Raw genomic sequence first — 27,250 nt, 5'->3', positions numbered from 1 at the left:
TCCGCGTTTGGGCAAAGGGGGAGGACTTTCCCTTCGCCAAAACTCGGCTTTGTTAGACTCGGCAGGAAATTACCATTGTCGGGCGGAAAGATAAATTTTTACTGCGGCCCGGTTTCTTTGCCGAAACGAGAAAGAGTCTGGTCTTCATTAAACGACGAGGACATTAATTATGGGCCATAATCTCCGAGAATGTTCTGACGAGCGTCGAAAAGGGGAAGGGCCTCGGAGAATCCTATCCTCCTCCTTTCGTTCTCTGCACATCGACATCCCTCAAACTTACTTAATCAACTTGTCCTCTTGATATTACCTATTCTACCATACTTCCACAAAATTTTACGTTTAAAACTCTTGACAAGAATTAGTCTTGTTTCGGAGGTAAGATCATGGAAAGTAAATGAAATGCAGAGAGAATTCGCTCACGGCTGATGAATTTTCTCTGTTAATCGTAAATAACTTGCGGAACAGACACGCGCACATTTTCATTCTTATTATATTATATCCTCCATTGCGTACCTATCGAGTTAGTTTCTCTCGCATATTTTAACCTACCTTTATTCTCCTCTCTCTTTCTCTCTATCTCTTTCTTACTTTTGTTAACCGACGTTAATTCCGTGCGTCTCGTAAGCCGTTAAAACGAATTGGTTTCTCTCTATTGCAGTATACACGATTAGAAGGCAGAACGTTACAGTTAAACTGTATGATATATAATATCAACCCTACAGAAACAACTATGAAAAGCGTTGTTAAGTGAATAACAGAATTTTGTCTGGCAAGCCATTGTTCAAATTTTCACGAGAAACGATATTCAAAGTCGCGTCGTTATTTATTGGTCGTCGTCGTCGTCGTTGTCGTTGTCGTACAATGATCGATCGTTCGTTTTTTTATATTATTGTCGTTTTGAGCAAAAAATCTTTTCTCAAGGATTGACCTTTGATGAAAAAAAAGTAAGAAGAAAGACAAGCAGTTGATAACGATAGCGCGTGTCGCTTTCGAAGCACGCTTTGGCATTTTGTCACAAAACGACTTTTACGAGCGTACGACTCGCCGAATCGTTTCTTCGACACGAGTTATGCAAAAAGGCCTTTCTATCTTTCTTTTTTCTTTATCTCTTTTCTCTTTCTCTCTCTCTCTCTCTCTCTCTCTCTCTCTCTCTCTCTCTCTCTCTCACTCACGTCGCATCTTTCCTAGTGATATATATTTGTAACGATTCGTTTGCCTTTATCTCAACTGCCTTTATCTTCTTTTCCAATTCTCCCTTTCTCCCTTTTCTCTCTCTCTCTCTCTTTCTATCTCTATCTCTATCTCTATCTATCTATTTATCTATCTATCTATTTCTTTTTCTCTCTCTCTCTGTCTCTTTCCTTCTTGTTCTTTCTTTATTAGTCTTTCTCCCTTTCACTCGCTATTTTATAAAAGAAGAGAAACAAATAAAGTAAAAAGAAAAAAAAAAAACACATGAGCCCTCGACGAAGAAGGAAAGTAAGAGGGGGGAAGGAAGGGAAAGACGAGATCGTGCCTCGAAAGCAAAGAACCTTGTCTGTTCGCACGGTGATGGGGGATAACGTCGGTTACGACCTAGGCCAATCTTCCTGAGCAATTTTTTTTACAGACACCTTTCTCTCCCGACGCCGAAAGAGCAATCGAATCTCGACAATGCGTGTAAATATCCAACACTCGACGACATGTAACTCGTGCGCGTCATTCTTAGTAACTTGTTACTTCGAAGAAAATTTCTAAAATACGAGAATGTATTTCTCGTTTAAATATTAAGAGATCTACGAATCAATTCGATTGAATTCGCAACGTCGAATTTTTCATCCCAGTTCTAAAGTCTTTGTTATTTTAACGTAAGAAATAATACAGGTATTTTCAAGATTAATCTTTTAATAAAACAAGTTAATATAATATTTGTAGCTCGTTTACGAAAAAAAAGAAATGGGAAAAATAATAAAAAAAAATAGACGGATTATAAATTTATATTTAATATATGCTTTTTTTTTTTTTTTATATAAATTTATGTAACAATATTGTAAGATTCGTGGAAAAATTCAACCGCTGGATTGACCAGACCGGAGACTCGAACCACGGATCTTTTGCTATCCATTGAATTATCCAGAGCCCATCATCCAATCCTTCCACGAATGCGTATTTAAGTAATGCTCGTCTTACAATATTAATCTAAATACTTAGATTATATACCTTTTAACAGCTGTTCTTTTTGATTATAAATCGTGTTAAATGCACTGGCTGACGACGCCCATTAGTGTCACTCGAATTGTGTTAATTTTAGCACAAACACAATTTCCAGGAGTATCATTAATTTGAAATCAGTAATATAAAATTGTGTAATAATTAACGTCATAAATAGATTGGTTAACATTTAATCGATATACGATATATCGACACGAACGTTAATTGGATATTTACAAGCAGCAACTAATTAATGAATACCAATTTAGCAAACAATTAAAATAACGAAAGCGTACAGAGATATCGTTTCACTTTCACTCGAATCGTTAAATTCGTTTTCTCGTACTATTAATGACAGGACGAACGACATAACCAACTCAAACAATTCATTTCTCGCACCTAAGGCTTTGCATGTATATTTTACGACGAAAGTTGTTCTTTTATTTAGAAAATGTTTGGTGATCTTTGCTGTACATATATTTTCAGGTATACCTGCAGAATACTCGTCCTAATAAATCATCGGGAGCATTGCGGATGGAGGAAGGAGAATTTATAACTAGCGACAAAATTTATTAACGCTCGATGACAGATTTCTTCGGTATGCGACCATAATTTATCCATCATATTAATCCCAAGGGTGCAAGATCTCATTTATAATGTGGCCGCTGGCGGCGTAAATGTTGGGTGCCGTTATTACATTGGAAAAGTAAAATTTAGAAACGATGAAATCTTTGAATTTAGAGATCCTCGTAAGATTGTTGTTTATCGGTGCTCGTTTTATTGATTTTTATGGTCTCATTAGAAATTCATTGTTAAGTAGATATTAATGATCGAGATTTGGATCAAAAGGTATAAAGAAAGAATATTTGGAATGTAATGAAGTTCTCGATAAAAAAGTTGAAAAGTATTCGTCTACTAGTACTATATATCTTAGTTACTTTGTTAGTAATGAGCTCGATAATAAAAAAAGAAAAAAAGTTCTTTCTTGGTAAAAAGAATCTGTATTTTTCTTCCAAGTTATTAGAGCTCGGTAGTTGACCCCGTCGACGCTACGCCATAACCTGGGAATTGGGTATTAAAAATGTATTCGATGCTAAGCACTCGTGAAATATTCAAGTCCGTTGAGATCCTCAAGGTTTCGCGATCTCTCGTGTCTACGTATATATGGGTTGAAATACATGTATCGAAAAGTACGATCTTTCCGTTGGTTATATCAATGAAATGTAAATAGTGGAATCGTCTAGAAAACTGTGATTCGCGTTCAACAAGATTTGGAGTGATTTACTCCTGACGAGAAAGTGTTCGAGATTTTCGATTGATATTAAAATAAATAACTCACATTTAACGCGAAAGTGTAGAGGCTCGCTTCTCGTTTCGTTAAGGTCATTTGTTGCTGCACAAATGTAACGACCTGCACTGCTCCTTGTGACGCTCTGCAGGACGAGGCTCTGATTCGACCAAATGATTCTTGCCGATGTATTGTGCGCCAGGATCTGGTTCTATAACATGCAACAGACAACATAACTTGGATGTATTATATTATAACAATTGGTCGTACAAGGAGAGCATTATGTTCTGACGTAATTTTCAAGGACGATAACGTGCACGCATCTCTGACAAAAGGTAAAGAAATAAAAGCTTTCCTTCTCTTTCTCTCTATTTCAACTTTGCTGTTGCTGTATCTCTCTGTGCTTTTCCATCCTGTGTTTTCTTTGCTTTAAAGTTGCAGAGCTTGAAATCGCAATTTCATCGCTCGTTACTTTCTAATTTTGCGACAAATTAGAGATAACCGGTTCTACCTATAAGATACCAGAGTTATCCTTGTTGCAAGTAGAATTTTTTTTTTACTCCAAGACAATTTATTGCTCTTTCGTTTACTGCCGAGTCGGTATCTCGGTATGCAAGATAAAGAGAAAAGCGTGTTACTAAATGCGTCATCTCGAGGATACGACGTTGTACGAAATTTTCTTGTTACACAATAATGCGCGTGTTCTTCTACCTTCCTACGTACTTACGTATGAAAACATTGATAAATTTCTTGCAAGGATTTCTTCTTGAAACTGGTTTTAAGGAAAAAGGAAAACTAGGCTTATTCGAATGACAAATAAATCGAAGATAAAACAAATTGCATTCATTCAAAGTCAATGAATGGCTTAAAAAAGAAGACATTTTTGTTGTTGTTATTCGTTTTATTTAAAAAAGAAAGTTCATTCTTCACGAAACGTCATATAAACGTCGTAAAGTCATGCTTGTCTGTATTAAAAGTGTTCGTTCCTTCGAAGGCAGCTGTTATAATCGACGAAAGCCCGTTATAACCTGCGAGCGATAGTTCGTAAAGAAGATATTAAGCGTTGCAATTTATTATTCGAGTTACGTCTATGCGTAACGTATAATAATGTATTATATATCCTTCCCTACTGTCAGACGGTCGACGTGGAAAGAATATTGCTTCTCCTTTTATTGCGAGCACATTACCCGCGAAGTGGACATTTCTACCGAAATATGTGGCTCGATAACTTTCATGATAAAAGATACCGCTGTTCTTGTCTTTACTGCGAGCTTATGCGCGAAGGTACTTCGATGGATATTGCCAGATGACTATTATTTGAAAACTACTCTATTCGAGGACGGCAATAATTATAATCTAGAAAATATCTTTCAATTGTCGTTATTTATAACTCTAATGTAATTTTACCGATGGCGTAATATCCGAAAACATTCGGAAATATGAACAATTGTATGATATTATAGAAAGATTTGTTTGTTTTCTTTTTTATTTGAAATATGCTTAACAGCGACGATACTTTATTTCTATACAAAAAATAAAATGATATTTAATCGTCTCGTTGTGCTTATTACCAACTAATTAAACATCTTCCAACTTCCGAGTAAGTATACAACAAGAGAACAAAGAAATACTAAAGTACTCTTTCTCGACTGTTGACGCTCAACCACAATTGTTGTAAGAATATTTCAGGACAAATAATATTCACGTTGTTTCAAAAATTTATCATAGTATTTAAATACTCTCGACATTTTTTTAATAAATCGTCCGTTGTATTATCTTTATACCATTTCTTTCAGGATATTCAAAAAGAAACATCTAATGTTCTTGACAATTAATACCGAAAACAATGCTGGTTACAATGCATTTCATTTCGAAAATGATTTTTATTTTTTATTTACATTAATTGAAGTATGTTTGTTGGTTACGTAATTACAGATATTCCCATCTTTAAAATCGATCGATGAATAAATTAATGGCGTATATAACGAGCTCTCAATTTTGAAGGACCCTGAATAACCAATATTCAAAATAGTGGATTCGCTTTGTTAGATCTAGACAAAAAGAATTGAGGTCATGGGTAGAAAACACGGATTTCATTAGCCGTTATCTATACACTATTCGCTTTAATCATCAAGTCGAATGAATGTAGGGAATTTGATAGAAATATTACAGAATGAAATAACACATAGACGCAATACATCGTTTGTTCATATATTCTCAGCTTTTTCCAGTTAGATAGGATAGCTTTGCATTATCGTTTTTTACATTGCTTCTTTCAAGCGTTAACAGAATAGATATTTCAAACTTAGTGTCAATATTGACCACGTCGGGAATACATGAAGAGTAGTAACCTGTGTTTGAATAATTAGATCGTATCGGTCAAATACATATGTGAAGTCGATTTGTACTTCCTCATATATGTTATTAAACTCTGCATAGTGTTTAATCAAGTTAAACGGAGGATCGGCAGATTGAGATTTCATTATGGTTTATTACGATTATGTCGATTTCTATCTTCCTATACTTGCTAATTCGCCATCAAAAACGTGAACATATTTTCAAACGGAATAACGATAGGTATCGATCGAATAATCATCCATAATAGATTATGTCATCCCCAATTCGATTCGATAATCTTCGTAAGATCAACATTCTAAATATCTCTTTAAATCTACAGACAAAAATTATATAGTTCATGGTCATCGGTGAGTTGATCCCTCATTTCGTGCAATTATCGTAAATCATTCTCTCGCGATGCCAGAATTACGAAATATAATAGATAATACCGCTAAAAATATAGTCAAGGCTGTTTCGTTAATTAACGTTGCACGATAAGTATCCTTGAGTTATAACTACAGATGTATTGGACGTTGTTGGTTAGATATATGATACATATGGGATTGGGTGAAGATCGTTATTCGGAAATTTCCTTCTTTGTCTTTCGTTATAAGTCGTTTTCTCAGTACGCTTCGGTGAGAGGTTAGCTTTTGTTGTTTTGTTTTTTATTGAGACCTCTTTCCCCATCTCTTTTCCTTTCCTCCTTAGGTATATCTCTTTACCTTACAGTCGTATCCCCCATTACACCAGCATACTCTCTTTTCTTCTGTCCCATTGGAATCCGTTCTTCGAAGATAATTCGAAATCGATTTGAAACGAGGCTATTTGAATGTTGAGAGAAACTGCAGAGAGTTCTCCGAATATTTTTTTTGTCTCTTCCCACTACTTCCTTTCGATTATTTTTCCTTCTTTTTTTTTTTCTCTCTCTCTCTTTCTTATTTTATCTCGTTCGTTTTACTTTTTCGTCTTCGTCTTCGTCTTTTTTTATTTCTTCATTTTGTAAAGAAATTGCGAGGAAAAAGAAATAGGGGAAATTCATTCGCGATCGTTGTATATAATTTTTTTTTATTTTTTTTAATTCATGCCCGGCGTATATACGTTGGATATTCCTTCTCGAATTTCTGTGCTTGTAGAATTTCTTAATGGGAAAGTACTTAATTACTTGCGCGTGATTAAATGATCGCAAGAGAAGGGGAGAAGAAACGGAAGCTTGATTCGCGCAGTGAAATAATTGTAGGTAGGGGATAGACTGATGTATAAGAAACGATTTGTTAACGGTCTTTCCTCGATTAACTTATATTAATTATTTGATCCGAAAATAAAGCCCCCCCATAGTACGAGTCATTATTTGTCTTGACTAGGAGTACGGAAGGCACGGTCTGACCAAAATCGGTAATGAAAATGATGGTTCTATGTTTAAGGTGTGTGTGCAATTATTTATAGCGTTAATTTAATAGGAGAAAAAATTACTAAAATAAATAAGACAAAAAAAGAAGCTATATGTATACCATATATATATATGTATATAATATATGCTTGACGATGATGAAAGTAACCGGATAGATGTTTTCAGCCATTAACATGCTAACTCAATTAAAGTACATTGTAATCTATGCAAGCGTAGTTTCATGTGGTCCAGCTAGGTAAGGAGAGTTAGCACGCTTAGCATAGGTTAAGCCTTGGTTAAATCCTGGGGTTTATCTTCGATTTACTTCGAACCTGGGAGCAAAAGGGATGAAACTAGGAAGTAAGGAACCGCTAAGCATTATACCTCGTTAGGAAATATGGCAAAATTTAACGCGGCCGTCTACTTACTCTTATTTATTTTATTTTTTTTCTGACCGCAGACGTTATTGTTTTTCTTTCTTTCCTTATTTTTCGTTACTGTAAACGATAAGCCAATATCATCGATGGTGATATCGTTCATTTTGATTATCTTTCACATTCGATTTTTATCTACACGCCATAGTAGCATCGATTTTCGTTGCTTGCCTTCTTTTAACTGGAACAATGCTGTTGTACAAAAGAAGAGTGTCCAGCATTTAGGAACGGCTAACCATTTTTCCACGTTGAAGAATCCGAAGTCTTCGTCAGAAATGGCAACCTAACGGTTCCTTCACGCTTTCTACCTTCTTCTTCTTCTTCTTCTTCTTCTTCATCGTGAGAGGCAAAAGTTTGAAGTTTTCTTTCGTTCCAGCTGGTCCTTCTCTATCCAGTTAGTCAGACTCCTAAGATCTCCTCCCTTCCAACTCTTTCTTCCTCTCCCTCTCTCTCTCTCTATTTTTCTCTTTTTCTCTCCGTTTTCCCTATCCCTGTCTAAGTTTTTCTTTGTCGTTACGACAAAGTAGAAGGAAAGTAGCAGTAGCGAGCTTTGTGTAGTTAGCTCTCGACTTTCGTTTATCTTTTCTTGCGACTAAGTAAGTCATTCTCCGAAAAACCTACTATACATCCAACGTTCAAAATTCCTCTCCTTACCTATCTATTCACTCGATTCTTCCTTCCCCCTTCCCCCTTCCCTTCCATTCCCTTCCCATTTTCTTCTCCCATTTGATCCGTTTCTTTTATTATCATTCCTTTTCGTGACTGTTGTTTTGCCCTTTTATCAAAGTAATAGTTACACTCGGAACGAATCGAATTTTATTTCAACTAGTTTGCATAGAAAAGTTTAACGAAAAACGATTCGGAAATGTTTCGTGACCGTAATGCTAATTGTTAGTTGTTTAAGATTGAAATGTGAGAGAGAGAGAGAGAGAGAGAGAGAGAGACTCTAACTTAATGTTATTAATTTAATTTCCTTATTAAATTTAGTCGAAAGCAAGACGAGTCCCTTTGATCGTTCGGTTTCAGGGATAGAGGAACGACGAAAGCTTCATCTTCTATAATTAGGTTTCATGAGGTTTGCGTCGTAAATGGGGATCCACTAACTTCTCGGTCGTATCCATTCACGAAGTGCGGATACACGGCAACGCCCTTCACTTCCTATCTCTTTCTCTATTATCCTCTCGTTGGATCTATCGCCGAGCGGCGGCTTCTAATCGTATCACTCGAGTAAAGCGATCAAAATCGTTGGCTAACTTTGTTTATATCTCCTCTCTACTCCTCTCCACTCCTCACCACTCCTCTTGTCTCTTCACTACTCTTCTCGTCTCCTCTCATCTTCTCGTATCGTCCTTTATCCATGATGACTTCGTATCTAGTCGATTGTTCTCTCTCTCTCTCTCTCTCTCTCTCTCTCTCTCTCTCTCTCTCTCTTTCTTTAGCTTTGCATCTGGGTAAAAAGAACGTCGTAGATGACGGTAAATGTAAAAAGGACTCCGAAAGAAGTTTCGAACCGATGTATGCGGGTCACGTCCCGAATCGAATTCGTTTGCGTATGAAACGCAAGGCGCTCGTAAATGTTTGCTTTTGAAGTTGACGAGGCAATCGCGAACAAGTAGAACGATCTGGTATGCGTGACGTAAAAGCTTTTGGAAAAAGGAAGGAGGTTGGAACCAAGCCCAATAACCAGGGTTCCTTAACCATTTTGAAAATAATCTGGATTTGGAATAAGGGTGGAATTATACGCGATACACGGGTTTTAGAGAGAAGCGGACCATTCTACGATAGTCCCTGCATTGTCTCGAACATTACCATGGTATAAACTAGCTGTTAAACATTCCCTTCGTCCAGGTTAGGGGTTTTCCCAAAAAATGGCTATATTACTTTTTAATCTGCCAACGAATTGAAAATCATTACGCGTAAGATTTTTTATCTTTAATATTCTAAAAAGTAATATTAAAAAGAACAATGTTTCGTTGTTCGTACGAAAAGAAATGGGGAGGTTGGATTTGCTTTAATTTGCGAGATATTTTTTATCCCTACTTGCATCTTTTTTTTTTTATATATATATATATTTGAATTAATTTATTTATTTATATTTATATTATCTATATCTTTCAATATTTATTCTTGGTTATGTAACAATGAGTGATTCCCGTCAATGTTTGAATAAAAAAATAAACAAATATAATCATATATCGATGAATATCATGGAATTTTTCATATTAGTTACGTTGTCGTTTCGACGAGGTTAAAACGTAGGAATACCTTGCCTAGTCAATTTAATCTTTAGACGCACCGAGACAATAATCTTTAGTCCAGTTTCGTAGATCCGCCGAATTTTGTTCATATCTCTTTCTTTCTATTTTCAATCATGGAGAATCTCCTACTGGCATTGGCATTGCGAGAGATGCCTTCAAGCCAAGAACACGCTCGGATGCTAACATTCTTCCTTGAGAATTCGACATGGTCGAAGGACCTTCTTCTGGGTCGGTCCTTTCCGGTAGCCAGATGAGAGGAAAAAAGGGACGGCGGAAGAAAAGGGGAAGAAGGGTAAAGAGAAGGAAAGAAAAGAGCCGAGGGCGTTCAATCTGGTCAGACGGCACAGTGATTCCTTGAAAAATTGCCAACAACTCGCGGCCACGGTTTCTTCCTTCCTTCCTTCCTTCCTTCCTTCCTTCCTTACTTCTTTCAGCGATTTTACTCTCTTCAAAGGTACCAGAAACCTTTTTATTCCGCTCCTTCTCCTACGACAAACGGTCATTGACTTCCACCATAGTCCGGTGGTTCTCTTGACTAGCCTACTTCATTTCTCGCTCGATAATCTTTGACGACCTAAAAAGACGATGCTCTTATCTCTTTTCTTATTACATCGACTATACGAAATACCAATTTTCTTCCAACGAATCGATTTAGGTAACAAAAAGAAAAACAAAAATTTGATAAAATTAAAAACAAGAACAAAACGAGAACGAAATTTTATTGAACACAAGTAGCGTTCGACGTTTTCAAATATAACATATTGTATCGAATGCAAAATTGTATATCATTGATTAAAAGTATATCGTGCGAAATGATACAAATGTATCGCGTTATTAATATCTATATTCTTTAAATTTACGAATCTAACTAGAAGAGATAATGTAATCTCTTAGTAATTGAATGACATATAACAAATTTTTTCTCTTCAAACTTCTAATGTATATTTATTAAAAAACTATCTACTCGAATACCGTTCTGTTTCGTTTAAATGTACCAAAAATAATAGTTAAATTAACGTAGGACGATGTTTATCGAGATCCTGTCACGTACGAAAAAATGATTAAATCAAGCAAACGCGTGATGGTTTATCGTGATAGAATTTATCTAATTTCAAATCTCACGTCTCCTTATTCTACTTATTTTTATCTTGTTTTTCCTTTAACTCTTTCTCTCCCCCACCTACGTGCATTCATTTTGAACGCTCTACATTCGTAATCTCATACTTTTCGCTATTCTTCTTCTCATGAAACTCGTATCTCGGAGGTTCGTAAGCCACATATGCTGTGCTGTTAAACGAATCGTGTCGAGCGTGTGTGACTGTGGATGATGGCATAAAACGTCCATATGTGTATAACGGTGGTATGTATTCGCGCGAGCGTATATATGCCAGTGCATACATTCACGCGTATGTGAATGTGACGGGCATCGTGGCGTACTCGAGACTCATAAGAGAAGAACTCGAAAGCGCCTAGCTTTAAAGAGCCGAGGTAGATAGCATGCTGCTCGAGTAGGTTGTTCTCTAGTTCGCTATGTTCTCCGACCTGTTCTCTTTTAACTCTCTTTCTCTTTTTCCTTTTCTCTTTCTCCTTTTCTTTTTATTTTCTCCTGGCTCTTTTCCTCTTCTTCTTAACGTTCACTTTCTTTTGTTTCTACCTTTTTTTCGCTGCTCTCTCGTTTTCTCACTTTACGCCGGACGTGTCGCAAACGTGCTTCAGCACTCGGCTACTAACGCAAAATTTATCGTCTCTGACGGTTTTCTTCGAGAAGGAGAGGGGAAGAAAAAAATAAAGGATACTTTAAGGATTAATCTTAAAGTAAAATAAGCCTTCGTTATAGCGAATGCAAATGATTTAGTCATTAAATATGACTGTTTATTTTGAAAGTGGTATAAGTCCATTTGCAGCCTATAAATATACATCATTTTAGTTAAATTATCCTAAAAGTAATCTATATAATTATATTACATATCGATAAATTAATAGAAACATTATTGAATTTGATATAATTAATGAATATTTTTAAATTAACCAATATGCAAACCTTTAATTTTCTTGAAACAACAGAATATGGACTTTCAAAATAAACGGTCCAATTATTGTGTCCTTTTAAATTCGTTTTTACGAGAATATAATTCATTTTCTATATGAACAATTATGCGTATCGAGGATTTTACAATTAGATGATAGATCAACGTACGAGACATACGTTATAAATGTAAGATTTTATGATTGAAACGAAAAGTCATAAAAATTTGTTTGAATATGATTAGTGATCGTAAAATGCAGATCGATATTTTCGTTCGAGTAAAATCGTCCAATCTTTTAACGAAAATTCGAGATCGGAATCTGAGGAAAACGAAGCGTTATTCGTGACTTGCCTCGAGGAAGCCGCCTTAACCGGATCCGAATTCCAGGACGGCGGCCTGATCGAGTCGGGAGTGAAATTGATTGATGTACGGCCTGTCGAATCCGGCGGCGCTATACTACTCACCCCTTCTATTCCAAGCTCGCGTCTTAAACTCCATTTCGCATTAAGAGCCAAACTTGTCGGATTGAATCTCGCGTGAGAAGGAAATGCACTCGGCCGATTCATTGTATGAAACCCATTACCATTGGTACGCGGCTTGTATCAACCAATCGATTTACAAAACCAATAAGCCTCGTCGAGTTCGAAGAAACACAAATGGAGAGAATCCGTATATGGAGATTTGTGCTAAGACTATAATACGATGGTTCATATCAGTTATGTATGTACTATTCGTAAATTTTATCTTCAAAATGTTTGTATTATTGAAAAATAAAACAAAAATAAGATATAAAATAGTGGAATACTAAGAGTAATATCATAAGATTTGCGTATGAAATCGTAGTATAGTATTTTTATTTCTGTTTTCTTTAAGAATAAATAATATTTGCAAAAAGAGTTGAGTTGAACACTGACTAAATGATCGTAAACACGTACTCCGTGTGAAAAACCTTTAAATGTAACACGAAACGTCTGGTAAGGTTAGAATAGAGAACAATGAGGTAAATGGCAAACGATACTTCCTCAACACGAAGAGATATCAGAGATATCTTAACGCGAGAAAACGTATTGGCTGTAATATCGTGAAAGCGAAGTAACACAACATTGGCTTTATGATTCCTTTACCAATGAATTTTTCTCTCCTTTCTTCTTCCGTTATTCGAAAAGAAAATAAATTGGAACATGCTTCCGTCGATGAAGAGATGAGCTTTGATAAGGAGGTAATCCGAGTGTAAGAAGATGACGAACCTTGAATGAAAGAGATTTCGATCGATCGTTTTAAAAGATTATTTTTCATTTCGGCAAAGCTACCTGAATCGCATTGTTACAAATTCGTGCTTATTATTAAGCAGCTAATTTACGGCGCAACAGTTACCGCGGATGCGTCAGACGGTGGAACGGAGAAAGCGTAGTGGGTTGGGTTGAGGTGGGTTAGGGTTGGGTGAGGTGGAGAGGAGATGTTAATTCTTGAAAAAAAGTTCTTTCCGCGTTATGACGTGCTTAGGATTTATTTGTCAGCGAGAAAAACTACGATAAACTTTGTCGCGAGGACGAGGACAAGGACGAGGATGAGGACGAGGACGAGGACGACGAGACTTTGAGAGAGAAGCGCCGTTATAGAAAAATATTTCTTCCTTTATAATTCCCTCGAGAAGTCATTCGTTCTACGTTTCGGATTACGGGCGAAAGACTTAAAGGTGTGTTCGTATAATTTCTCGAAATAAATTCGTCGCACGATTGCATGACGGTGAAACGCGGTGTGGGGGCGGGAAGGGGGAGGTGTTAGAGGAACTAACTCGTCAAGCGAGAAAGATAAAATGGTCTAAAACAAAAAAAAAAAAAAGAAGAAGAAGAAGTGGAAGAAGAGAAAAAAATGAATGAGATCCCTCGTTTGCCCTCGCGTTTGGACACGCGACGACAACGACAACGACAACGACATTAATAGAATCCTTCCGGCGCGCCAGTAAAGTCTTGCCGTTCAATCTACTTTGCGAAAGAAAGATGAAGAGTAAAGAGAGTCCTTTCAGCTAACGCGTCCTTTCCTTTGAACTGCTTCTCCGATTGGCTCGTCGATGCTTCACCCGGCTACGAGACTTTTCTATTGTCCTCATTGATGCCTTGGCTAGGGCCAGCTTAATCACTGCACTCCATTATAGCACCCAACGAACGTATCTTCTCTTTGTCCTTCCATAGCTATTTTTCCGCATCTCTTTTTCCGAATCCAACCGGCTACTCCGTTCGTTCTTTTTCTTTCGGATATATACCATTTTATTTCACAACTCTGTTTCTTCTCTCTCACTTTCTCTCACACTTTCTTTCTCTTTCTTTTTCTCTCGTTCTCCTTACTCTTTTTTTCCATTATTCTTTTTTTGTTTTTTCATTTCTTCTTTCATCCAAAACCTACTCTCCTCCTCACGTCGTTCCTTGTCTATTCGATCGTTCGTCCTCATTCTCGTTCTTTAACCCCCTCCCCCCTCCGCCCTACCTTTACGATCGACGCTTCAAAGGGCTATTATCGCTAGGAATAGTCGACGACGTTTTTATAATGATTCGTGTCGGGCTTCGAAATATACCCAACCGTTAAAGAGAGAAACGTTCCTTAGAATGACGACATTTAACTCGTTATACTTGGAAAAAGTAATGGAAAATTCGTTGGACCGAGAAAATGGATAAAACGATCGATCGTACGGTTGGAAGATAAAAGTTTAAGGGAGTGTTCACTCTTCCTACGAATTTGTGAGAATCTATCCTTAGCTGATTATAATATGATGTTTAAAAGGAATATTATTTTTTATGCATATATATCATGTCTACGCAAAATAGGTCATTTATTTTAAAGTATTATTCGTTCGCTTATCCGTGTAAAAAGGGAAAAATTCGTAAAAAATTGGAATATCGTATTTTTTTCGATCGTTCTTCATTATCAGTGTCTTTCCTAATATCCCTTTTAAACGAAACATGGTGTATATATTTGAATAGTTTAATAGCGATTTGGTATAATAATGAGAAGGATCGAGGATGATCAATAGTATTGCTTTTATCATCAAACTAATGGAAATATTTGGTTGGCTGTTGTCGACTCGATCTCTTTCTCTCTTTCTCTCTTTCTCTTTCTCTTTCTCTTTCTCATTCTCTTTTACTCTCTATTGCTTGTATGTATATTGATCGAAATGAAAATTATAGTTAGCTTCGTAACATTATAGGTCCTAAATTAATTTCGGAGAATTGTTAGTTACCGAGGTTATTCGCGAAATTGCCATTGGTATAGTAATAATTTGATAACGAATCAATTTTCTCTACCGTAGGTAAAATTAATTTTCATATTTGTATGTACTAACTCTCGTAGGTATCATACTTTCAATCGGAATCACCTGCAATTTGTCTTTTTTATACAACGCGTTGCGTATACATTGCTGGAATACAAATACAAAGGAGGGGGTAGCTTGCTTTCTCTCACTTATTGGTCTACGCTTTTTAACGTTAAAACGTAATTATATTCGCGTGACAAAGGGTCAATGTTGCGTATATACGTGTTATTCTAAACTGGTGTAAATTTGATAGTCTATAGACGGGACTGATATCGTTTTCCGATAAAACCGATGCGTTATGAAGAACATATCATTTTTCACAAATAATACCTATCTCTTTCCGCGAATAAAGATTATTTCAAAATTAACGCGTGCCGAATATTATTATTCGCTAACAAATTTTTCTGCAATTATACATATTTATCTATTATCTTTTTTCTTCTTCAATTGTAAAATATCATCGTTCGTTGCGATTATTAACGAGTGATAAATCACACGAGTGTATCGAATATAAGAAAAAGTTTGAAAGAAGGAATGAAAGATAGAAAGACGAGGGAGTAAATTCGTTTCGAGTAAATACGACGATGTGTTTGATTCGTGGACCGTTTCCTTTCACGTTGATCGCATTGGTTTACTCGGATCAATTTTACGTACTGGTTTTACGGTTTAAGCATAAATCGAGCTCGAAGAAGTTTGAGGTAAAATCCTTCGTGGTAGAGAACTAGGCGTCCGATGACTGAGCGAGAGACAGAGAGGGAAGAAAAAGCAAGAAATTCACGTGCGGAGGGGGTGGCTCGAATGCAATATAGATGATAAGAGCAAGAGATAGAGATATATAGATAGATAGAGAAAAAATGAGAGAGTGAGAGAGAGAGAGAGAGAGAGAATGAGGGATAAGAAAAAGGAGGAGGAAGAAAAGCAACGGGATTATGGCAGCCGGGTGCTCCTACAGAATGAAGTCGGATCATATTTTTAAGATGCAATTTCGACGGAAATCTCTTACGCAGTAGCAGCTGCTACCCGCTCACCGTTTTCTGCATCCTTCGCAAGCTACGACGCATATCCAACGAAAGGTCGCGTAGCGTATGGAAAGGAGGAAAAGAGAAAAGAGAAGAATAGAAGGTAGGAAGGAAGGAAGGAAGGAAGGAAGGAAGGAAGGAAGGAAGGAAGGAAGAAAGTAAGGTAGGACACGACTTCCAGCGCTACGAAGAAGTAGAAGTACGATAATGCACTCCGAGTTAAAACGAGACCTTCCAAACGGACCTCGTAACCGTGAGAATCGAGACGATTATGCTGCTCTCGATTTATCGTTATCATTTTAAAGGGTTTAAGTTAAGTAACTGTCTCACTCTTTCTTTCTTTCTTTCTTTCTTTCTTTCTTTTTCTCTCTCTCTAGTTCTCGGAGAAAAACGGTTAAGAGATTTTTTCTCGTTATTTGCGTTATTCGACTAACACATCGAACTTCTCGTTCGTACGTTTACTTTATGCTAATGTCTGTTATTTGTAGCTACTTGAATTATCTCATTTTCATATATAAAGATATATATATATATCTTTATTTATATATTCCTTCACTTCTCTCGAAGATCTCTCGTAAGGGTTCTAAGGCTACGAAATTTGCAGTTTCGCGATTTACGTTTATTCTTGTAAACACATGCACATCAAACTCGTACACTCTCGCACAGATGTAATATCTGAAGTACTAGAGAAAGTTATCAAACAGTGTAGTCATGAAATTTTATGATACATACATTTAAATATCAAGAATCTCGGGAAATCGAATCTCAACATAAAACTTATGTCTTACGATGCAATAGCATGATCGAAATTAACATTTAGCGTTACGTGCCTCGTTTCAGAGTATGCTATAGCAGTAGAAATAAAATTTTAAGAAAGATCCGTGAAAGAAAGAAAGAGAACAAGAAAATTTGTTCTCGATAAATTAGAATTGTATTTCTTTTTTTTTTTTTACGTTTTATGAGAGAAATTTTTCTCTGATTATTAACAACGATGTTATAAAAATGCGATATTATTGAATACGTTTGCTGCTAATTATTAATAAAATATTTTACAATTTTTAGAATAATTATTAACATAGAGACAACTTTGAAGTAAGATTCTTCTTACAAATCCCAGGAGAGTCTCGTTCCCTTTTTTTTGTTCCTAAAGTGACAAAGAAATTGCATTGAAGTACTTAAGAGATTAAGTCATTTATAATTAGCTACGATTATCAGAAGAGTTAATCAATTATAATAAAGTAACAATTAGAAGAATTAAGGTGGTATTAATCTAATATTTTAAATAATTTGTGACGTAGATCGCTGAATGCGCATCGTTTTATTAGATATTCAAATACTTTAATATTTATTGTTAATAATTTTGCGTGTGTGTAGAATTCAGCACATCAATTGGATTTTTGTAAGATTCACGTGCCAATCTACATATATTATTAACAAATTTATTTTTGAATACACAAGTGTCACTTCTTGTGTATATTCATAAAAAAAAAAAATATTTTTACGCATTTATATATTATTTACGATTGTAATTTATTATTGCAAAGGAATTTATACATTTCTCGCGTAAAAAGATACACAGCTTGGAATTAAGTTTCGATAGGGTCGTAGATTTAGATGAGAAATAGATCGAGAAAAGTATATACCTGTCTTTATCGATTGGACGTTAAAATCTGGCTCGCGTCGCGACGCAAAGAATGCGATATTTTATTTCGTGAGACGTGTACGTGGATCAATGAAACCCTATAATAAATGTTTTTTTGAAGATAAATTAGACCGATTCGTTGTCAGAAGATTATCCGATTTGGATCGTTCGTATTTTATGTTTCTTGTAAAACTTGACGAGATTAATGGAAACGATTGTTTTTTAAAGAAGGGAAACTGAAATTTATCTATGTTTCCAATATTCCAGACATGTTGCTTCATATTTGTTATGTCGTATTCATCTTTTTCTCATATTTCCGTAACAGCAATGCGATACTATTGTAATACATGTGAGTTACATTGAATAAAAATACTATCGATACCTATATAATCATACAAAATTGTTTTATCGAATAGAAGGAGATGAATTTAATTGTAAAATTGTAAATGGCCAAAATAGAAAACATTGTAAATTCTGTAACTACGCGAATACAATATAATGACAAAGTGAAATAATTTATAATATCTCTTACGTCGTGTATCCATGTTAACTTCGACCAAGGTGGATTGGCTCTGATATGACACTCGAAGTAGACGTCGTCACCTTCCTTGATGTCCTCCGGACTAAGGGTTGATCCGAGATTTAATGAGACGATCGGTGGATCTGTGAAAATAATTAAAATACAATTGAATCATTTTTCATAAATATCTAGTAAGCTAGTAAAATAATTTGTTTGTTTGTGTCACAATAGAAAATAATTTCGTTTTAAAGTTCGTTGTAAGAAATATCTATTATATATTTGTATACTTAAAAAAGAAATAAAAAAAGGATTAATAGTTGTTCATTCGTAGAAAGAATGAAAACGAAGGAGATAGAGGATATGGTTGAAAGAAAATTAGTAGCAGTCGTATGACTAGCCATGGCAGGCAACACCCTCGAACTTCTGTTATGGGACACGTAGGAAATGGAGTGTTCCTCTTGCCCGTCTTCTACTATTTTTCCTCATAGCGAGGGAATAGGATAAAAGGGCTTAGATACGTTTTATCGTCTGGGCGGACTCCACCCTCGTAGAATTTCATCAACCTGATATCAGCTTAAGGGGCACGTCCGTCCTCTTCGTCCTGCAGAACGGGTGCGACTTGTCTATTCTTTCTTTCGATAAGAAATATCCTCGTTTTTTTTCATTCCTCACAATGTTCCCATTTATTTTCTGCGAAATAGTATATATAGTACGCTTATTCGTATTTTATTATATTGTATTTATATTAATAGTTAGAAGGAAATAATGATGAGATATAAAATGAAAATTTCATATTATCTTTTAATTTGAATAATATATTAATTGTTTATCCAGATTAATATCGAAGCATTACAATCTATTATCTTATCGATAGTACATTTAAGATGATTGAGTAAAGAATAATCTGAAACTGATAGGAAGATTTGTTCTTTTTTTTTTTTTTTGTCGAGTCCGGCCATTTATTCGAACTTTCTTACGAATACTCGAAGAAAAATAGACTCTCCATTCTTTCATTTACTTACTCTTCCTATCTTCTATTTGGAGTCGTTCATTACTTTAATGATATTGTGTCTTATTCAGTGTCTGTTTTACAATTACTTTTTCTACTCCCTCTTCTAAGTTCTTATCATGTATCTCGATGAATTACTTTTTTTTTCTTTTCTTTACTTTCTTTCTACATCATTGCTTATCTTTTCTGCAGGCACATTTACTCCATTTAGATAGTATTAATTAGCTTGATCACCTCAGCTATCTTTTCCATCTTTCCCTCTTTTTTTTTTTCTTCTTTCTTTCCTTTCTTCTTTCTCGTTCTATGACGCTTGACAAACACAATGAACCTTCTCTCTCTCTCTCTCTCTCTTTCTCTTTCTCTCTCTTTGTTTTTTTTTCTGGTAAATTTTCTAGCTATGTTACTAGTTTTAAACTTTTCCTTCTTCCATCAAAATTTTTGCTCAGACTCACAATACATTCTTTCGTACCATTCTTTTCTCATTCGTTCACGTTCTTTGCGAATTGAGCTACTGCGACGACGACAACGAGGAAAAAGAGGACCACCACACGACTACTACCAACAGGAATAATGACATCGGTGAAGAAAAGCCGAATGACGACCTCTCGTGCGAGTATAATTTGAAGGATGCTTTAGGAAAGCGAACGTAATTGAAAACGTGACGTAACGTCATTTTTTCTTCTTCTTCTTCTCCTTCTCCTTCTCTTCTTCTTATTTCTGCAGATATCTTTTCTTAGTTCGCAGATCATGAGCCTCAATGTCTTTTGTTCCCTTTTCTTTTCTCCTTTCGTTGGTATAACTGACAAAAAAATGCAAGTAGAGTATAACCGAGACGCAACGAGAACACAAAAGGAAAATTAAAAAGAGAAAGGAAAAAAAAGAGAAAAAAAGAAAAAAACAGAAAAAGAGGAAGAGAAAAATCGAGTCAACGAATTCATTTTCGAGAGGATAAAATATTAATTTAACAATTATATATTTGATAGAGAGAGAGATAGAGAGAGAGAGAGAGGAAATACGGATGGGGAGGTATTGGAATATTTGAAGATAGAAATTTTTGTCGACATCGTTGACACGAAGGAGAATACGGCCATTATTCTTTCCATATCCTTGCACCTCTCCGACGTCTGTCTTCATTTCAATATTCATCGCTAGGCTCGCCATAACTCTCGACAAGTCGGAACGTAAAGTTTACGAGGTCGGATGAACGTAGTCGCGTGATAAATTTGGCCTCCATGTAGAAGTAGGGGCGGGATCGACGTGCGTCCAACGAGGAAATACGTGGGACGGCTGCCACTCGGTATGTATGTATTTGTATGTATGTATGTATGTATCGCGAACGGACCTATGTATATATATATATATATATATATGTACACGCTAGGTAAATATATAGCGCGTCGCTATGATAAATAAAAAGGTCGTCGTATAAAAAGAAAAAAAGAAAAACAAAAAAAAAAGGTCCAAAAAGGACCCGACGGTTCGTTTTCTCTCTCTCTTTTGCGTCGCCTTTCGAACCTTTGCCAATTCGAACGTTACGATAGACCAATGAGCTGTCATTCGTGTTTAATAAGTGATCGAGAGATCGACATGGGATCCAAAGCGAAAGATTACGCCGAAGAGGCCTCATCAAAAGGTCGAGAGGAAGAGGAGGTGGAACAGGAGGTAGAGAAGGAAGTATGCACATAGTTGAGCTTCCAAAACGGGATCGAAAAAAATGAAATTGTCGCTGGTAGATCAAAGAGAACGCGGCGACAGACTGTACTAGTACTCTCATCGACATTCTCCCTTTCTTCATTGTAGGATGTATTCATCTATACGGTCGTCAACATTTTCGATTTGAAATAAGCGGATATCCTGGTATGAGACTTTGCCTCGTTCAAAGATGAAAGTGAAATAAAAGGTGGACGGGGGTGGAGGTTTGGTTTCGGAGTAAAAGCCTGTTTTTTTTCCTCTCTCTCTCACTCTCTCTTTCTCTTTTATTCCTTTTTTTTTTTTTTTCCTATTTATTTTTTCCTTTTTCTCTTCATATTTTTGTTCCCGCGTCAGATTCGTTCACGGTTCAACGTGATATAGGATAGATAGGTATAGCGGAATTAATAACGCGAAAGAAAAAAATTTGTGAAAAGAACGTGCCGATTTATTCGGTATCTAACGTACGACCGATCGATTTAAAGTTATAATCGTAAAACTCGTAAAAGTAAGTCGTCAGGCGGTTCCGTGTCGAAAGAGAAAAAGAGAGAGAGCTTGCGATCGAATCGGTTACCGATCTCCATTTCTACGTAACAAGCCTCTAAAATCAAGCTGGAATCGAGACGTCATAAAGGGAGCTTCGGCAAGGATTACGAAGTAGCATGAGAGGATAAGACGAAGGGGAGGAGGGTTCTTAGTAGGAGAAGGAGGAGGAGGAGGAATCGAAACCGGAAGAAATGGAGTTGTCGCTCGTAGATCAATCAGAACGTCCGAATTCATAGACAGGTTCCTTTCACTTTACGAGTCACCCTTGTGAAAGATCTTCCCCTCCGTCCTTGTTCTTTATTTTTTGCTTTCACCTCCCTTTTCTTTCTCGTTTCTTTTTACGACGTTTCACCGAGAGATCGCTAGGGAATAGAGTAGGTTCTCGCGTTAAGGAAATGCGATATAAGACTGGAAAAAGTGGAAGAAGGAAGGGTACTACTGGTACTGGTACTGCTACTGCTACTACTGTTGGTTCTCTTCTTCTCTTCACTGAAATTTCTGCTGTAACTCGCGAGAAATCTCGCGCAGATCCTTTTATTGGTGCAATAAAAGTAGCAAAGTCGCACGCGCGCGCCCGTTCTCGCACCACGCCGACGCATGAAATAAAGAGGCTCGTAAAATCGGTCGGTTCGGTGACGCGTTGAGAATGAGGATGAGATTGCCGATGAGAAAACGGCTGATACCCCGTTTCTATTCTTTTCCTTTTTCCCCTTTTTCTTTTTCTTTTTCTTTTGTTTCTCTTTCGTTTCTAAACTTTTTCTTTATTTCTCCTTTACGACGTCCGCGTGAACCAATAATATCTATCAAGATGAAATGTGTGTCGTCGAGAGATAAACGATACCGAAAATTGCATTTTTACGATGTTTCGTCTACTTTCATATGATCTAAATTGAAAACTTCGAATAATATTCCATATCGAAATTGATATCATTTCCAAACGAGTAATCAAATATTCGTTTAAATTGAATACATAATGAACTTTGTATAATAAACATTATCCGTTTATTTAATGCAATTGACGTCGTAATTTGTTATATAAAATTGTGAATAGAGAGTCAAATTTATTTTACATTGCTATTTATCTATTTTTAATCTTAACTTTATCATTTTTATTTTAACATCATATACTTACACACAACGTCGATCTTCCATGACTTTTCAAGAAAGAGACCGGTCACATTTGGATTTTCTGCCCTGCAGGTTATTGATTTTCCATGATCTTCGACACCAGGTTCAAATTCCACCATGCTAACAGTACGATTTTCGGACCTTTCTTCCTATAAAACATAAAAATGCAGTGAAAGAAATTGACTATTTTGCGATCACTAATATGTTTGATTTAATATCATAAATATCAACTTTTTAATTTGTTTAAACCAAACAATTTTATAAATTCATGCAATTAAACATTGTCGTTAAATTTTCTAAACTTGAAGCAACCATATTTTATGATGTAAACGTTAGAACAATTTTTATAATTGACCATTTTCCTCAATAATGAATTTGTTGCGTTTAAATTGGATTTAGCCATTCGATTATGAACAACTTCTATATGAGATCTCTCGTAATCGAAGATAATTGTAAGCGATATTACTTTTTTTTTTTATATATGTAGAAACTGTTAAATAATCTTAAAAAGTGCCTGCTGTTTCCACGGTGTATTTTCTTATAGCACAAAAGCTTATCAGACATAAAATGCTTTTCCACGTTACGATACATAAAACCTCTTATGCGGCTAACGCACCATTAAACAGAATATGAACCTTATGTAAGGATTTGGAGTTTCCATTAAAATTTTTTTCTACTTCGATGAACTCATTTTACTAGAAAATTGCATTTGCCCTATTTCCCTCTATTACCTTTTATTTAATACTCATTTATCAACGTTTTCGCATATACACGTTTAGGTACACGTGATTAATGTAATTGTATTATGCAATCTGTATTATCAATAAGATATATATCATAAAAGAAATGAATAAATCAATAAATGAATTTCGTAGGGTAAGTATATTTAAGGAAATAGTTAAACAGATCTTATTGTTAGTGAGAACAAACAAAATTAATTGTACAATTTATAACAAGCATGTAAATAGTCGATACGTAGATCCGTACACCAAGAGATTTAATAAATTTAGTCTCTACCTCTTGATATCTATCTATTCGTAGAACGTTTGTCGTCGTGCAAATGTGTACACCAAATTTGAACACGGTGGTTTCGTTGTTGAATATAAGGGATGAGGAGTGCAAGAGAGAGAGAGAGAGAGAGAGAGAGAGAGTGAAAGAGTAAAGGGAGGTAAGGAGTACCGAGGTGTTACAAGAGAAACGAAGGAGTAGCAGGCGACAGGCTGAGTACACGATACGCGTTAACGGAAGATGTGTGTGCGTTTTCGCTCAAGCAGAAGTCCCAGTTACCAACTGGAATATCTTGTTAAGGAACTTGCTCGGGGTGTCGGACTCCGTTCTCTTACAAGAGTGTTTCTTACTCAGTATAGAAGCTAAAGCTCGCTATTAACAGCTGCAACTAGAAGTCAGAAGTCTCTATCGAATATCTATGAAATTACATAGAAACGTTTTCGAAGATCAGTGAATGATTTTGTCAAAGAGAAGAAAGAGAAAGAAAGAGATTTCTCGAGACAGTTCGTGGCAATATCAAAGATTCTTTGAGATATTTTCATTCATTCACGGTAAACATACTTTCGTACAAAGTTCATTCGCGAATTCGATGTGACTTTAATAGTAAGTAAGAATTTTCATTAAAATACAAACGACTCTTTGTAAAGTAAATCATAGAAAATTCGAGTTAATAAATCTACTGAAGTCTCCTTTATGACAACGCTACCGGAACTAATGTTTAAACTTAAAAACTTTGTTCTTTTGTAATTTTGACATTTTTTTAAAACCGTTTCGTAATATACTCGAGATATCAGCGAACCGCTATTAGTTTTTTACTATGTTTCTGTAATCAAGAAGAGTAAAGAAGAAAACAGAAAGATAAAAAGATAGAAAGATAGACGGGTCAGGAGTTAAAAGTGACGCCGAAAGTCGAGATCTTCGTCCTTAACTCGACGGTTTTGCCTGTACTCGACATTTTTAATTTCGTATTCAAAGTCCGATTGCGCTCAACCCGTTGCCTCGTTCCTACTGCACTTGGTTTCCCTTCTTTCCTTGTATCACCCTCCACTTCGCATTAACCTACTCGAGTTTTACGAGGGTTTCGTTTTACAAAAGCATCTTTTTACTCGTTTTCTCTCTCTCTCTCCTCCTCTCTCCTTCTTTTTCTCCCGCTCCTACTTTCTTTATTTTTCTCGATTCTCCACTTTCTGTAGTTGCCGCTCGAACTACTCTCTGGCATTACCTCAACGACGAAGCGAACGTAATTTAAGAATAATAACAATTTCGGGAGTCATCCGGAACGCGTTTCGAAGGCCGTAACAAGTTGTAGATGTAAGAGTGAATAACGAAAGGATAAGGATGTAAGAAAAAGAGAAGAATGAAAAAAATAAAAAACAACTAATTCAATGGCGCAAGATGGTAGAAGAAGGTTTGCCACGAATGAAAAAACAAAAATATACGGCCGCGTCCACTATGGTTAATTTTGGTTATATTAAGGTCGAGAGTCAGCTCGTAAGCAACCGTTATGTGCAACATCTGCGCGAAAATTGTACTAGCTCCCTTTTCTTTCATCCTTTTCTACGAAAGAAATCAAATTGTTTTCGTCGACTTATTTAATGACAAAAAATAATAATATAACATGGATATACGGAATCATCGCAATCATTGTTAAATTTGCTTTCTTCTTATTATTTTTCTTTCTTTTTCTTTGTCGTGTTGACGAGAGGAGCGGAAGCAGGTGTCTCGACTACATAAAGCAACGTTGATTATTAAAGGGTGGCTTAGAAGGGAGGCACGCGTTCCCGCGGATTTCCGAAAATCATATTTTCTACGATAGCTATATGGTATCCTCGTTATCTCAAGTCAGGAATACGGCTTTGTCTACTATATCCTCGGATTTAGCTCGCTTCGCTCTTCGAAATTCTCCCTTCTCTCTCTCTCTCTCCCTCTCCCATTCCCTCTCCCTTTTCCACCTACTCCCTCTTTGTGGTTCTGTCTTGTGCGCGCGTCTCCATTCTCTGTGAGCTTCGTGCGTGTCCTCCAGCAGGTGAGGGAGAATAGTAGAACAAGGAGCGAAGAAGAAAGGACGGAAGATGCAGAGGTGGATGGCTATAGGATAATCAGGATGGTAATACGGTAGAAGTGGTATACGTGATCCGTCGGTTACAGGATCTGCTTATGTTAATATCTCTCCTCGCCTCCTATCCAAGGCCTTTTCTTCCCTGAGACGCGACCAATTCTACAACGGTCGAGTCGACCGCACCCTTTCTCTTCGAACCCTTCAGCCACTCTTTAGACCCTCCCTTCCCCGTGCCGTTCTCAAAGCTCCTACTCTGGGCTTATATTTTATTATCTCGTACTTAAGAGAAACGCTAAGGAGAATTTTAAATAGGCACGTCGGCACCTTCGACGACGTCATTCCTAAAAACGAGACTGCGGTTGGAAATACACGGTTGGGCCCTTATCAGTCGCTCGTCCTGCCTGTCACGAACGAAACGCCCGAGATTCTTCGTTAATTGTTCGTAGTTTGAAATTAACGGGCCGAATTAAACGCTGACTCGGTAACGTTCCAAGCCGTCTGTGTTCTTCTTCTTCTTCGACGACGACGACGACGACGACGACGACGACGACGTTCCCGCTGAGTCCTTAAGTTTTTACTCCTTCTAAATGGTTAAGAGTTCGTTAATGTCTCGCGCCGATCGCTTATCTTCCTATTTGCATTTTACATATCGAACATCCAGCTATTTTCTTCCCTTGTCCTCGTTTCCAGTAGGTAGTTAACATTTTTCATTTTCATTTTCATTAGTCCATTTAATTGCCATTTGCAATAACCTCGTTGATAACTTTAAGCGTAGATCGATCGTTCGTAATTATTACTAACTAGTATCTAGTTTCATTATATAAAAAATGCATGGTGAACGGTCGAGTTCACAGTAAATGACATAAATGTTTCTCGATATTGTAGGATTGGTCGATACTTTGGTCGACGTTACTCGTTCAATCGTGAAAATTGTTAATGAACTACACGAAATTAATTAGGATCGTTCGTCAGTACGATACGAACGCCAACAACGAGGACAGTTTCGACATATATGCTCAACGATGTTCAGAAGTTGCGTTTGCAATTTCGGATTATCGATAAATGTGCCACCCCCTTGGGATCGTTAGAATCTAACTAGAACGATACAAGTGTGGAATACTTACAATTAGATCAGGGTCAACGACGATTGTGAATTTCTAATGAACGTGATTAAGTACAATTTATAATCACGTATAACAATAAATACATTTTACGACAATTTCGTTTCTCTTATTTTGTTTTAATTGTAAATACAATTGTACTTACAATTAAATATTGATTTTTATGCACGCTTATAACTGTTTACAATTTTTTAAACGCCATGGAAAATTCTTTAAAACATTTGACAGACACGTAGGAAAGATTTGTGGGCTTTCCTTTCACCGCTATTACCGAGCTAGCC

General features: G+C 36.3%; 1 protein-coding gene across 3 annotated transcripts in view; it reads right to left on the bottom strand.

The window, feature by feature from the left end:
• Positions 1–27,250, bottom strand: part of LOC106787222 (hemicentin-1) — a 300,901-nt gene that overhangs the window by 22,760 nt on the left and 250,891 nt on the right. For all 3 annotated transcript variants that reach the window (XM_014749414.1, XM_014749431.1, XM_014749423.1), the window contains 3 exons: positions 22,786–22,930; positions 18,422–18,552; positions 3,530–3,689 (listed from right to left, as the gene is read on the bottom strand). In XM_014749414.1, coding sequence (XP_014604900.1) covers positions 3,530–3,689; positions 18,422–18,552; positions 22,786–22,930 — 436 coding nt within the window. The remainder of the gene's footprint in view (positions 1–3,529; positions 3,690–18,421; positions 18,553–22,785; positions 22,931–27,250) is intronic.

This window comes from Polistes canadensis, unplaced genomic scaffold, assembly GCF_001313835.1.
Source record: "Polistes canadensis isolate GaletaPanama2010 unplaced genomic scaffold, ASM131383v1 scaffold_4, whole genome shotgun sequence".
In the NCBI taxonomy this organism is placed as follows: Eukaryota; Metazoa; Arthropoda; class Insecta; order Hymenoptera; family Vespidae; genus Polistes; species Polistes canadensis.
This window is presented reverse-complemented; position numbering and strand designations above follow the sequence as displayed.